Source organism: Pinus tabuliformis, chromosome J, assembly GCF_031772625.1.
Source record: "Pinus tabuliformis cultivar Carrire ecotype Pingquan chromosome J, CPIR1, whole genome shotgun sequence".
Taxonomy (NCBI): domain Eukaryota; kingdom Viridiplantae; phylum Streptophyta; class Pinopsida; order Pinales; family Pinaceae; genus Pinus; species Pinus tabuliformis.
Window position 1 is genome coordinate 85,146,445 of NC_142295.1, and position 15,051 is coordinate 85,161,495.

The window sequence follows — 15,051 nt, forward strand, 5'->3', positions numbered from 1 at the left end:
GCATCATATTCCACAATAAAGGTTTTTGTGAAGTTTGGTGCTTGGCACATTGCTTCTTTAAGATGTTCAAAGGTCTTATTTGCTTCAGGAGTTCAGGAAAATGCATCTTTCTTTAGTAATGTTGTTAGAGGTGCTGCTATTCTCCCATAATTCCTAACGGACTTGTGATAATACCTTGTCAACTCGAGGAATCCTCGCAGATGCTTTATGGATGTGGGGATTTTCCATTCCTTAATGGCTTTAATTTTGTTAGGGTCTACCTTAACAAGCTCATGAGATACAATATGAACTAGATATTCCACTGTTGATTTGGGGTAGCATCGGATGTGCTCTAGCCATGAAAATTGGTAGAGAGGCTAAAGCACATTCTCCAAGACCCAGAAATGATTTGGGGAAATTCCATCCGGTTAGAGAGATATTAAAATAATTAATATTTTTAATGGAGTTCTTAAGTCTAAACTTAGGAAAATTAAAATATTAATGAGTATTAATATAAAACTGGGTGAGAATGTTCTAAATGACATGGATCAAGCCAAATCTAATCTTAGCCGTTGATTAGAGACTTAATATCGGCCATTGAAGACTCAACAAGAAAAGTATAAGAAGAGGCTTGAGGGTCAGTTGGAGACACACCAAGATCGATTAGTAAGTTCGATTTTCTGGAGCAGGGTTTGTTGAGAGAAATCGAACAAGTGATCTGAGTTGCAGCGATGGGCAGTGAGTACATAGTAGAGAGACAGAGATAGTTCCAGAGGGCCAGCGCAGTGATTGAAGTGGCTACGCAGAGGCAGTAGGTGTCATGCTGAGGCAGTAGAGACTGCGTAGAGGCTGAGGGGCCTGCGTGGGTGATGTAGAAGGCCAGAGAGCTGACACAGAGAGGCAGAGTGCTGACATAGGGGGTTCCAGAGCTACGCAAAGGCTAGCAAGGTTGATGCAGAGCCTTGGAGGAGCGCCGAAAGGATTTTCGTGGGGCAGACTAGTGCTGTGAAGCTGAATATTTGCTTCCGAGAAGAGGTATTACTGCCAAGTAGAAATCTCTGTTGGGTGAGCCAGTTTGGCACCCTAGTTGTACTCAAGAAAGCTTCTTAATAATAAAACCCTCAGAAATGTTGTACCGGTTTTCCTGCATTGGGTTTTTCCGGGGACAATTGTCCAAAAATAACGATGTTCCTTGTCTATTTGTCTATTATTTTAGTTGATGATCTGTATATGAGTTGAGACTGCATTTGTGTTTATTTGAGTATTTATATGGTTAAATAATTTGTTAAGGAATAAACAAGTAGGTGAAATAAACCAGATAATGCAGTAGGAATTTCTGACGTGTCAGACTTAGATATTTCAACATCCACACCCTATACTCCAAAGAAACATTTGGAGGTTTTTGCATATGATTGTTTCTCCTCCAATAGGTTGAGCAGTTTGTCAACATGTTGAACATGATCCTTCCAAGACTTGTTGTAGATTAGTATATAATCAAAAAATAATAATACAAATTTTCTAAGGAAGGGTTTGAAAATGGAATTCATCAAACCTTGAAATGTAGAAGGTGCATTGATAAGGCCAAAAGGAATGACCAAAAATTGATAATGACACTCATGAGTTCTGTATGTTGTTTTTAGAATGTCTTTAGTCTTCATTCTTATTTGATGATATCCTGAACAAAGATCCAACTTAGTGAAGTAAATTGCTCCATGTAATTCATCCAGTAATTCATCAATGACAGGAATGGGAAATTTATTTTAAATAGTGAGCTTGTTAAGCTCCCTATAATCTGGACACGTGTCATGATCCATCCTTCTTGTGCACCAATACTACTGGAGCAGAGAGAGAACTTTGAGTATGTTGAATTATACCAACCTCTAGGATTTCTGTAACCATACGTTCAGTTTCACTCTTTTGGGCATAGGGATATTTGTAAGGCTTGGAGTTTGGAGGAACACTTCTTGGAATCAAATGAATAGCATGATCATGATCACGAATAGGTGGAAGGCCTTTGGGAGTTTCAAATACTTTGGAATGATTTGTTGGCATTATGATACAAGTGTTGTCCTTGATGGCAACTCACTCACAGGTCAGTTCAGATTTGATAAAAGGCAACTCACATTGTAACAGGTCAATTTAGAGGTAACAGGACATTGGTACAGAAGAATAAGAAGTTGGAACAAAGGTCTACTGATCAGAATCAAGAAGTTGAAGGAAAAGGATGGTGTAAGCTGTATATGCAAGTTCACTTTGACAAAGAAGTGTATACACGCGGGTTAACAGAACAAAAAGAGTGTATACGTATGCACACACTTTCACAAGAGGAAAAGCACGTATAGGTTGGAAAATCAAGGAAATTCAAGTTTAAAGAATACCAAGGGTCAATACCATGGTATTAGCCCACAATATTGAGCAGAGTAAGTTTTGTTTTGGTCCGAGGTGTTGAGAAAGACCAAAAACTATGTAAGGAGAAGATCAAAGGGCCATGTGTGCAAGTGAAAGGGTTTCTCAGGAATACTTCTATCTGAAGTATATTTTATGTTGCAGGGGCTATGATTATGATATGATTTGAAATATTTTGTGCACCTTGGATACAATGTTGGATTAGGATCATGAGACCTGAAATGACTTATCATTGTATGATCTGATATTGGTTGGGCTAGATCTGATTTCTTACGCATCTTTTATTCTTTAAATGTCATGATCTGGGTATGTCTGAAGTCTGGAATAGCAACAAAGTTGTAAGTTAATTTTTGTAGATCTATAGGTTGGTTCGCCTCTTCCAAGTAGCATATGTAGAAGAAAAGCCTGTTGTTCAGAAATGACAGATCTATCTGACCAGTGCCACTGTTTTAGTGCTGTCTGTCAATGAAGTCTTCTTAGATCTGAAAGTAAAATTGAATGCATAAGGAGTTTGTGTCTGATTGATTGATTGATTAAGTAAGAAGGGTTATCTTTGCTGCTGACTATCTGGATATCTGTAAATTGATAGTAGATGTCCAGAATATTACTGGTTGGTACATATTTGATTCAGAAGTTTGTATGATTCAGTAGTCTGGAGGTATATGCAGGTTTTGTTAAAGGAAATAGCGTATACACGCAGGTTGGGTTCATTAAATTAGCATATACATTCTGATGTATGATTTTTGATGGTGCAACTGGTTTTGAATGATGATGCAGGTTTCTGGGTTCAACATAGTGTTCTAGTGACAGTGATCTGATAGTTCAGATTGATTGGTTGTTAGTTGATACAATTATTATTATAGAGTTTGAGTTTCAAAGTTTCTGATGGGTCCAGTGTGAAAATTTGATGAAACGAGGCCTTCATATTGTGTTGTTGTGTACCAGGAGCATCCTGTTTGAAAATTAATGAGACGTGGTCCCTGGAGGAAGAGAGAAGGTCGTAGCCTTCTGTAGGCCGACGCCTATGTACTAGTAAACATATCGGCTAGTACAAGAGCTAGGGGGTTGTAGCTCCCTTCCAGTAGAAGCTGGAAAACGAGAGAAGGTTGTAGCCTTTTGCAGGTGGGTGCCTGCGTATTGGTATGAGTTTGCACCAATACAAGATTGTAAACTGATTTTCTTTATATTAAGAAGACAGAGACGACAACAGCAGTTGGTTTTTCTCCCGCATCGGGTTTCCACCTTAAATCTTGGTGTTCACATGTGTTGGTTATGTGTGATGGTTTATTCTGTTATTACTGCACATAGTTACTGTATAATAAGATACTTGTAATGGCCGTACTAAGTTAAGGGCCATTACTGAACTGTGAAACTGTAAAGATTGCTGAAACTGTGAAATTGTATTTAATTGATTTGAAACTGTAAAGATTGCTGAAACTGTGAAATTGTATTTAATTGATTTGAAACTGTAAAGATTGCTGAAACTGTGAAACTGTATTTAATTGATTTGATGGAGTACTTACCTGATCTGCTACGGCTGTTGCGATGAGGATGCTGCAGAACTTCTCTCGTTACCGAATGACCAAAACCACCCAGCGAAACCGAGTATACCTAGATACTCAATCCAGTATGCTTCTCAACCGATGCATACCGTTCCCCTGTGCCCAGAGACTTCAAAACAAGTAAGGCTCAATAGTTCCGTAGTTCCGAATTATAAGTAGTATGGATAAATTTCCTCTCCTTCCTCCTTCAACAGCACCCGGTTCAGTTTTTCCACTCACAGTAAATACCACCTTCCCCATCCACAGGCATCGAACCCCCCTTTGGAATCCTCCTTCCTCCCTTTAAATAGCAGAGATTCCTCCCTCTCTACGCATCTGTTCACCGCCTTTATGGAAGGATAAGATTTTGTTAGGCGGTGGCTGCTTTGTCATGATATCTGCCTTTAATTGAATCAGATCCTCACCATATCGAATGGTGTCATATTAATTATAACAGTTGGTATTTTAATTTATTAAATAGTATAAGACCATGATGATTTTAAATATTACAAATTATTTTATGTTTTATAAAATGTCAAGTTTAATCATAAGGTTTATGGGTTTAGTTTTATTAGTACACATTTTGGGTTATATATGTAAACATATGAATAAACTCAACTATATTTCTTACTGAGTGTATATTTCTTCTATTAACGAGAATTAGGTATTTAATTTACACCTTTGATAATTAATTCATTTATCTTATATTTAGACATTCTCCATGAATAGTCGATATATAGTCGATGTATATATATATATATATATATATATAGATATATATATATATATATATAGATATATATATATATACTAGTGCAATGTATATGATGCATGCATATGTAGCTATCACATGCATGTTAATATTGCTATGTTGCTCGTGATTTGAGATGGGTTGTTACATACACCCCTCCTTCAAAAGAACTTCGTCCCGAAGTTAAGGGTTTATAAAGTATATTGATAATTCCTTTAGGGTATTTAAGGATTTTATTATGTGATTGAATTTTCATTTATGATCGTGAGGACACTTTAAAATTTGTGATTTTGACCGCTGATAGATTTCTAATTTTAATGGTCATGCCTTGCCCAAACCAGGTTCCCAAGCTATTCTAAAATCATCCTATCCTCCCTAATCTCTTCCAATCCCATCCTATCCGTCCTCTACTGGAGTATGCCATGGCGTCAGCTATACTGACCTAACCATGCATAAACTCTAAGGATGGCAGCGTCGACTATATCGACCCGATTTCCCAGTAGGCATCCGGCAATCATCATCACACGTCTAGGGGAGCGTGACTCGCACAATCCTCCCATGACCCCTGGTTTTAGAAGATAAACGGTGGGCAACACCTCCACCCCTCCCAGTAGAATCAGGGTTAATACCCTATCATGGAATCTCTTTGGGCCTTAATTGTTCTGAAGTTTCTGTCATCACGTGGTCATTTTGGTAACGGATTTTATCTGCAATCATAAACACTTGTCCATGCATTTATAACATGTGCATTAATATTTTCAAAAACACATAGCTTATGTATATTTCATACATGTCATCTAAAGTATAACATACCTTGCCATAATCTATTCATGTCATTAGCTTTCATATTTACAATATAATCATTCTTTCGTGTATTGTTTGTGCATAAAACTCATGACTTTAAATTGCTAACTGACACTTGATATTTGATCTTACGAGCACATATCGTTATGTTCCAAACTTTCATTGATCTGTATGTGTTTGCTCCAGTAACAACTAACTGGGTTATTGTCTTACTTGGTAACAAAATGCATCATATGGACAGTCATTAGCAAAGACAAATCTCAATTCCTTCTTTTAACAATACTGTTATTTGTTGTGTTCTTTTTTATATATAAATTGATTGAAATATCTAGCTCAAGTATGGTATGCAACATATTTGGGGAACATATTTTGAACTCAACATTTCCCTTAACAATAATACACCGAACATTGCTCTATGTTTAAATGGTAGTACTCTTTCAATACCTTGGCCCTTTAGGTTGAATTTATGCTCATGGAACCTTTGCTCAGGTTGTATTCATCACTTATAAGAGTTGCTAAATTAGGTCTGAATGTTGCGTATGCATCCGCTCCTATTGGCTGATTCACTATCAAGGAGTTGCTATCCATGCCAAATGAACTATTGTTTCCAGATCTTTTGCCAGAGCATATTCCAGGGTCCGAACTTAAGTTCTATGCATTATACCAGTTATTTATATGCCTCTATATAAATGAGTTAATGACTGTTTGCAATTCTGAGTTAGTTCCTCATCACATGGTGTTTAATAGCAGTGTATTCCTTGTTGAATAATTGTGAATGGTATATATAACCGCTTGAGCTCAATTGGCTGGTTCTGTTATCATTTAACTGGAAGTATAGTGGAAAACTGTTTACCTACAGCTAACAGATAACAACTGATGTGCAAAAAGGGATCACTGTAACCTTCACACAAAACTCAGAAATTTATTAGAAACTAAGAGAATATACAGGAGGAAATCCTACATCTTTTACTGTGGTATTGTGATAATAATATGGCTAAATTATGTATAACAGCTGGGGTAATTTTGAGTAAGGAAGATATTATATGTGACTCTTTAGAGGCCTCATTGAATGTTATTTGTCCACAGTATATATATATATTTTCTGAAGTAAAAACTATTAAGAAAACACCTACAGAAGTTTTCATACGAACTTGAAGAAAGGTCTCATAGAGGAACTTTATACAAACTCAATTATCAAGGAGGAATATCTACGTGGTTGTAGTAGAGTAGAATTATCATCACATCTCAGCAAAATATCTTAGAGATTGAAATGTCCCGAACATTAACTACAGGAGCCAATAACAAAAGACTGTATTAACTGTAATCAAATGCACCAGCAGTAGAATGTGTGAGGTTTAAGGTTTATGTGATGGTTCTGTTCATGTATGAGGTAGGCATGTAACAACAGAACTAGCCTTCAAACAATTGTTAAAGATGTTCCTAAATTGCATCAATCCAACAGTGAAGAATATATCATTACAGAGCACCATTGATTATAAAAGGCAAGAGCAGATTCTAACCATTCAACAACTTGTGGTTTCTATGCAAGATAGAAGAAGACAGGTCGAGGAGTGAGTCCCCTAGTAATTATAAAGGAGGATGACTAAACAAAAATGAATATCTAGAAGTTTGTAAGAATATAAACATCATTACCACTTGTTTGTTATTGGAGCATAAATAATAATAAAACGAATCCATCCAAGCAAAATTTACAATTACAAGAGACTAATAATAATTAAAAGCATAATATCAAAATATTTAAGAAAGTACTTATCTCTAGAGAATACGTCAACTCCTTTTCGTTCAACTCTTCAAGGAGTTAATCTCGTCCATATTATCATCAAGGAATTCACAGCATCAAGGAGTCCATATCATTATCGGCAGGAAAGGCCAGTTTGCATCAGTGTCAATAGTATTGTCAACACTCCTATTAGTGTCCTCTAGTTGGCCTCCATTTCTGCAGTCAAGGCCAGAGTCAATAGAAGCTTCAACATGCTCAGTCCCTTTAAACAAGCCATTTTGCTTCATCTTGTGGCTTGCAAGTGCTGCTGTTGCACCAAACGCAGCTGTCATTGCTCCCACCATGGCTCGACCATCAATTCCTTGTTTTTCTCAATACTTCTGGCATGTTTATTTTGGTGCTTTTCATCATGCATTGGTTCCTGTTGTTTGTAAGTCTCTCTCGGATCATCAAACTTATATCCAATCTCTTTTCTACTCAAAATTCCTTTTGCTTTGCCTGTTTTATATTCAGAACGAGGCACTGACTGGTCCACATCATTTCCAGCATCGAACAAATCCTTCTCCCCAGTGACCATAAAGAAAACTGGCTGCAAAGTTCTTTCATTCTCTGCACAATTTTTCAGGTCTTTGAGATTTTCTGTTTCATGTGGCCTTGCTTTACCAGACCTCTGAATATCTTGCTTTACTGCTAATGCAACTGCATCAGCCACTTTTGACAAGTCTTCCTCCAGATCAAGCTGCAATGCCTTGATATGGGATATCCCCAATTTTCTACTGACTTCTAGCCTAAGTGCATTGACAATCAGTTCTTTGATCAAATTTGATAAATCCTCTGCTTGTTCTGTCTCTTGTTCAGCTTCCTGAAGAAGACTCTTCTGCAAACTACTTTCTTTTATCAATTCATCAGAAGCAATTTGTGTATCTAAGATAATATATGAGGGCTCAATTATATCCATTTCCATATCCTTTCGAGAATGTCTATGCTGCTTTAGACCATTTACTTTCGTTGAATCATGTTGTGATGCAACACTTGTAGAATCTGGAATACTTCCAGTTTGATCCAAAAGCTTCCACTGGTCTTCCTCTGGAACATATTCAAGAAAAAGATCATTTGTAGATTCATCATTTGTATAGTCAAGTTTAGAATTCGTCAGAGGAGAGTATTTTACAGAGGGGCATAAGAATGTCTCCAAGTCATTGACATTTGCTTGCCATGGAAAATTGTCCCTGTGCTTGATTGTGTTAGGACTTACTGAAATCATCTGTGAGTCCTTACTATCTTGTCTTACAGCATTAGCAATTTGGTTTTCCATACCGTGTATAACACCATCTCTCATCTTAGATGGATTATAATTTGCCTTGTGAGAAACTTGAGTTCCATCTATTTGTTGCTGCACTTGATTTAAGCTGAAAGAATGCTTGTTTTTTTTTTTTTGGTGTCATCTGATTTCTCAGCAACATCAATAAATTTCGGTGTGTTAACAGCACTAACAAACAAATTTGAAGAAACAGTTGGAACTTGTTCCTGCTTTCCTAATCCATTTCCTTTATCACTCTCAGGAGATCCCTCTTGAGGTGGTGAATGGTCCTGATCTTGGTTCTGATTTCTAATGGATTTCTTGTCTTCATCAATTTTAGCATCGGAACTTTGCTTATTCTGATCTTCTTGACTATTCATGCTCTTTTCATCATTTTTTTTTTTTTATCAGAAATCCCTTCTCTTTTAATCTACAATCTTCTACATTTGCATTCTTCGGTATAGTTTCCCAATCAAATTTGTTCTTGCTTTCTAAATAACCTGAGGTTTCAGAAGTGGGCAATGCTGGCAGTGAAGCTGCTGAAGCACAAGTAGACAAGGGTGACAGAGAAGATGACGAAGACCACAGAGCATCAATATTATCACTCAAGTCACAGGTAAAGCTAACACCAGTAGGATAATCAAATACAACATCTGTCGGTAGACTTCGCAGTAAACAACCTTGTAGGCTGAAGTCTTTTAAATCAACTTCACATAATTTATAAAGATCTGTAACAACGCCCTTCTTTCCTAACATAGATCCAAACAATGTTGCACAGTTCAAGGCCTGTTTATTTGTTATTAGCATCTGCTTTTGCAATGTTAGAATGTAGTCATTCAGAGAGCTACAGCATGACGTATTTTTAGGAGCCGAGCCACTACAAGCTTCAACCACTGATGACATATCTTCAAATGACAGAGGACAGACTTTGTTAATCTTGCAACTGAACAAAATTCGAAATGCACTATTGGCCTCATCAAAGTCAAGTTGCTTTGCAAGCCACGCAAAGACTACACCTCGAGAACAATACAACCACAAAAGGAAGGCACCGTCGGGATTCGACAGCCGTAGCCGTCGTCGCCTTCGCCTTCCGCAGCCGCCGAGGTCGGGACGTTCGCACCCTCTCCTCATGATTTCGCCTGCGCAACGCTGCTCCCTAACAGCATCCACGAAACGGCCGCGGCATTTGACCGACCGGCAGGCCCCTCGGGACGCGACGGAGCACGTTTCGAACACGTGACGTTGCGGCTCTCAGTCCGGACCGTTGAAGGAGCGTCAGACGTCGTGCGTTTAGGACACCTTCCGGCAATGGCAACGACATCCACAGATCTGAGAATCGGTGGAAAGGCCGAAATTTGGCAGCAGGAGATCAGCACGATGACAAATCATTCAACATTTCACTTCAAACGCCCTATATCGCTCCTCGGCTCTCCGATCTATCTCCCACACATCTCATTCCCTTCCCTTTCCCTGGTTACGCGGACTCCAAAGCCCCTATTTCGCTTTAATTCATAGAATTCTCAGCTTATGATCGTCCTGTATACAAAACAGCTGTAGAAAATATAATGCAAGTCATCTGGTAAACAATGCGAACTATATAGAGAAATATGAGCCACTGTGGAAAAGAACGAGTCACCATACAAACTACAGAGATAAGGAATGCGTGCCATAGATATATGTGAGTTACTGTGATGAAGTGCGAGTCATTGAGTGAGCCACACAGAGATATGCTACAGACCGAGCTACACAGAGAGTGAGCCACTGTTGAAGAGTGCGAGCTACAGGAATTAAGTGCGTACCACTGTTGAAGAGTGCAAGCTACAGGAATTAAGTGCGTATCACTTTTAAGAGAAAAGGAGCTGGAGGTTTCGTATGCAGGCAATCCTTTTAAAATTCACATGGGTCAGAGTTTATAAAGCATGTGATAATAATATACGCATTCCAGGCCGTGACCACCGTCACGACTAGCAGTTACAGAACGAACGAATGTTTCACGCGGATCCCTCCCCTCTCTCTTATATCATTGCGAACATACTCTGTATATATATCTCTGTAACTTGTACTCGAATCCCAATTTACAGCTGTTTATATAACGCCCGATTTCTATCGTAATCCCACGCTGTGGAAGTGTTGAACAGTTTGCAGGCAATCAGATCTGCAGCCACGGTGACCGACAAAAGATGATATGCTTATAATATTATAACTAATACAAGTTATTACATACTAAAATGCCTACGATGGTTCTCAGGTCAGCGCGCGTCTACTGCCACCCGTCTCTCGATGAACGTCCGTCTGTCTGTAACCTTTCGAGCTCCAGGCGGTGAAGGCCCGAGAGCGTTCCACCGTTACACCACCGCATACTCCTTTATCCGCCGGTGGTTAACATACGTCAAAGGTTTAAGCAATTAATATCATCGTTTGACACCAACGCCCCCTAAGAAATGAGTTTCGACGCGTCAGATGTTTAGAAACGATGTGTGAGCAACGTGGCTACTGGCTTTTGCGAACCTTTAATGTATAATTGCTCTCCGGCAGACATGTTATTTACGCTGTCCCCAAAACCGTCTATTATCCCCTCAGGTTGTCGCTGTCTGTTTACTGTCCTGCAAGCTGATATTCTCTCCACCGTCAAACAAAGGATTCCTTCCACATAGGCCGAGATATAACATCTTCCTATTGAAATTCCAGAGTTGCAATAATATTCTGTAGCTGATCTCAAAGGGCCGAGTCCTATTTAGATTGCATATTGAAATCTGATATAAGCAAATTTGGCATGAAAAGTCGTTCACATATTGGCTAATAGATCAATAATCTGGGGATGAAACACCTTGCTATTTATAAGCATCTGTATTTTCATGGTTTCTTTCATTTTCAACAACTGTGTCTGTTGTTGCATTTGTGATAGCAGTCATGTTGAATTCTTTATGTGGCTCCTTCATCAACATTGTTTCTTTTTCTACCAGTGCATTTTCATTTCTATAAAAGTTCTCAATAACTTCTGCTGCTGTATCACTAGCTTGAGCTATGTCTGTCTCTTCATAATTTTCTTTCAAAATTGAAGATGAAATACTTTTCTGTTCATTATTAGAAGTATCAGCAGCTTCTGGTTCTGTATCAGTGGCTTCTGTTGTGTCTGTCTCTTCACATTCCTTTAGAGCAAAAGATGAAAATTTGTGCTGTTCATCACCAAAGGTTTCAAGAGCTTCTGAGGCTGTATCAGTGGCTTGAGTTGTGATTGTTTCTTCACTGTTTTCTTCCAAAACTGGAGATGAAACACTTTGTTGTTGATCAGCATATACATTTTCATTGTTTTTTTCGGTTTTCAACACCTGCCCCTGTTGTTACAATGGTGATAAGAGTCATATTGATTTCTTTATATGGCTCTATCACTTCCATTGTTTCTTTTGTGACCAGTTCATTGTCATTTGTGTCAAAGTTCTCAACAGCTTCTAGTGCTGTAACAGTGGCTTCAGCTATATCTGTTTCTTCACTATTTTCATTCAACACTGATGATGAAATACTCTGCTGTTCATCAGCAGAGGTCTCGACAGCTTCTGGTGCTGTGTTGGTGTCTTCAGTTGTATCTGTCTCTTCACGTTCTTGTATAACTGACGATGAAAGTTTTTGCTGCTCAGCAACAAAGTTTTCAACAACTTCTGGTGTTATATCAGTGGATTGAGTTGCATCTGTTTCTTCAAAATATTCTTTCAAAACAGAAGATGGAGTACTTTTCTGTTCATCTGTAAAGGCCTCAACAGTTTCTGGTTACCTAACGTTTTGCAGAGTGCTAACAGACAGTTTCAGTCAGATTTATTATTGAATGCATGATTTAAATGGCTTTACCACCACCTTATTTTGATAAATTTAAATCTTTTAATAAACTTAACAGGTCCGAAAGTTGAACCAGCTCCGATACCATATGTAATGGCCGTACTAAGTTAAGGGCCATTACTGAACTGTGAAACTGTAAAGATTGTTGAAACTGTGAAATTGTATTTAATTGATTTGAAACTGTAAAGATTGTTGAAATTGTGAAATTGTATTTAATTGATTTGAAACTGTAAAGATTGCTGAAACTGTGAAACTGTATTTAATTGATTTGATGGAGTACTTACCTGATCTGCTACGGCTGTTGCGATGAGGATGCTGCAGAACTTCTCTCGTTACCGAATGACCAAAACCACCCAGCCAAACCGAGTATACCTAGATACTCAATCCAGTATGCTTCTCAACCGATGCATACCGTTCCCCCGTGCCCAGAGACTTCAAAACAAGTAAGGCTCAATAGTTCCGTAGTTCCGAATTATAAGTAGTATGGATAAATTTCCTCTCCTTCCTCCTTCAACAGCACCCGGTTCAGTTTTTCCACTCACAGTAAATACCACCTTCCCCATCCACAGGCATCGAACCCCCCCTTTGGAATCCTCCTTCCTCCCTTTAAATAGCAGAGGTTCCTCCCTCTCTACGCATCTGTTCACCGCCTTTATGGAAGGATAAGATTTTGTTAGGCGGTGGCTGCTTTGTCATGATATCTGCCTTTAATTGAATCAGATCCTCACCATATCGAATGGTGTCATATTAATTATGACAGTTGGTATTTTAATTTATTAAATAGTATAAGACCATGATGATTTTAAATATTACAAATTATTTTATGTTTTATAAAATGTCAAGTTTAATCATAAGGTTTATGGGTTTAGTTTTATTAGTACACATTTTGGGTTATATATGTAAACATATGAATAAACTCAACTATATTTCTTACTGAGTGTATATTTCTTCTATTAACGAGAATTAGGTATTTAATTTACACCTTTGATAATTAATTCATTTATCTTATATTTAGACATTCTCCATGAATAGTCGATATATAGTCGATGTATATATATATATATATATATATATATATATACTAGTGCAATGTATATGATGCATGCATATGTAGCTATCATATGCATGCCTCACATGCATGCTAATATTGCTATGTTGCTCGTGATTTGAGATGGGTTGTTACAATACTGATGCACTAATTAAAGATCAACACATGATAAATTAACTAAATCATAAGTTCTTTGGGTATACGTTGGTTTCTTTAATCATAGTAGCGTGCACACGCAAGTTCACTTCACTGAAGTAGCGTATATAAATCTGATTGGGAAATGAAAGATTATTGAATTGAAAACACTGATTCACCCCCCCACCCCCCAGTATTATTTCCAACAATTAGTATGAGAGCAGGTTCTTTAGAAGAAGCTTGATCGCTTGAAGGGTGATCTTTCAAGATGAATAATCACGAAGGCATGGGATCTATCAGACCGCCAATCTTCAACGGGAACAACTTGGTATACTGGAAAATAAGAACCAGAGCTTATCTTCAGTCACTTGGAGCTGATGTTTGGGAAATTGTGGAAGGAGGATACCAATTTCCAGTAGCAATACCTACAAATACAACAGGTAAGAAGTTATACGAAACCAATGCCAAAGCAATCAATACTTTATTGGGAAGTCTGTCAGAATCAGAATTCGTCAAAGTCATGCAGCTCAAGATAGCCAAAGAGATATGGGACAAAATCATTTAGAGCTACGAAGGAGACTCCCAGGTAAAACGTGCTAAGCTCCAAACTCTCAGAATTCAATATGAAACTCTTAAGATGCATAGTGATGAAAGTATTGCTAGTTAATTTTTACGTGTAGATGAGATTGTTAATTGTATGAAGAATTTGGGTGAAGAGATAAATGAGGCTACTTTAATAGAGAAAATTTTGAGATCTTTGTCTTCTAAATTTGAGTCAAAAGTATTTGCGATAGAAGAAAAGCAGGATCTTCAATCTATTATTGATGTTCAACTTCATGGAATTTTAACTGTCTTTGAAATGAGAAAAGGAGGTCCATCAGATATGAGAGAAGCCGTGTTCAAAGCTTTAGTAAAGGGGAAAGAAAAGGAAGAGCACAATGAATCAAGATATATTTCAAAAGAAGAAGATGAGGTAAACTTTGTCAAGAAGCTTCAACGGGGTTCTGAAAGATTTAGAGGTAAGCTACCATTCAAATGCTTTGCTTGTGGTAGAGTTGGCCATTATGCTGCAAAATGTCCTCATAAAGATAATCATGAAAAAGGAAAGGAATCTGCAAAAGGCAATAGAAAACAGGTTGTTAATAGAAGAAGTTACTATACTCATGAAGATAGTGATGGATTATCTAATAGTGATGAAGATGAAATTGAACAAGATTATAAACTTCTCATGGCTTATGACAATGATGATTTTCTGGATGCCTTAGAAGAGGAAGACTTTCTTGAAGAAATCACTAAACTCAAAATCTGTTTGGAAGAAAAGAATATGATCATAGACACGTTGACACATCAACTCACTGAAAGAGAAAAGCACAATGAAAAACTAGAATGTGAAGTTGTGGGTCTAAGAAAAGAACTTGAGAAGACAAAATCTCTTAATCTTAGATTTGCTAAAGGATCAAAAACTTTAAATGAAATCATCAAGGTTCAACGTTCTCCTCTTATAAAGACAGGTCT

At 37.7% G+C, this 15,051-nt stretch overlaps 2 protein-coding genes across 3 annotated transcripts in view; one reads left to right on the forward strand and one right to left on the reverse strand.

The window, feature by feature from the left end:
- LOC149225628 (protein ACCUMULATION AND REPLICATION OF CHLOROPLASTS 3, chloroplastic-like) overlaps positions 1-15,051 on the forward strand; it is a 514,713-nt gene that overhangs the window by 391,499 nt on the left and 108,163 nt on the right. The gene's annotated exons all lie outside the window — the stretch shown is intronic.
- Positions 8,913-10,052, reverse strand: LOC149225632 (putative GPI-anchored protein At1g61900). Its single transcript, XM_089376837.1, has one exon. It carries the CDS (start codon positions 9,651-9,653, stop codon positions 8,913-8,915), a length of 741 nt encoding a protein of 246 aa, XP_089232963.1. The 5' UTR covers positions 9,654-10,052.

What these genes read in the sequence shown, in the direction of transcription:
- LOC149225632 (XM_089376837.1), bottom strand. Translation starts at nt 9,653, where the DNA reads ATGAGGAGAGGGTGCGAACGTCCCGACCTCGGCGGCTGCGGAAGGCGA.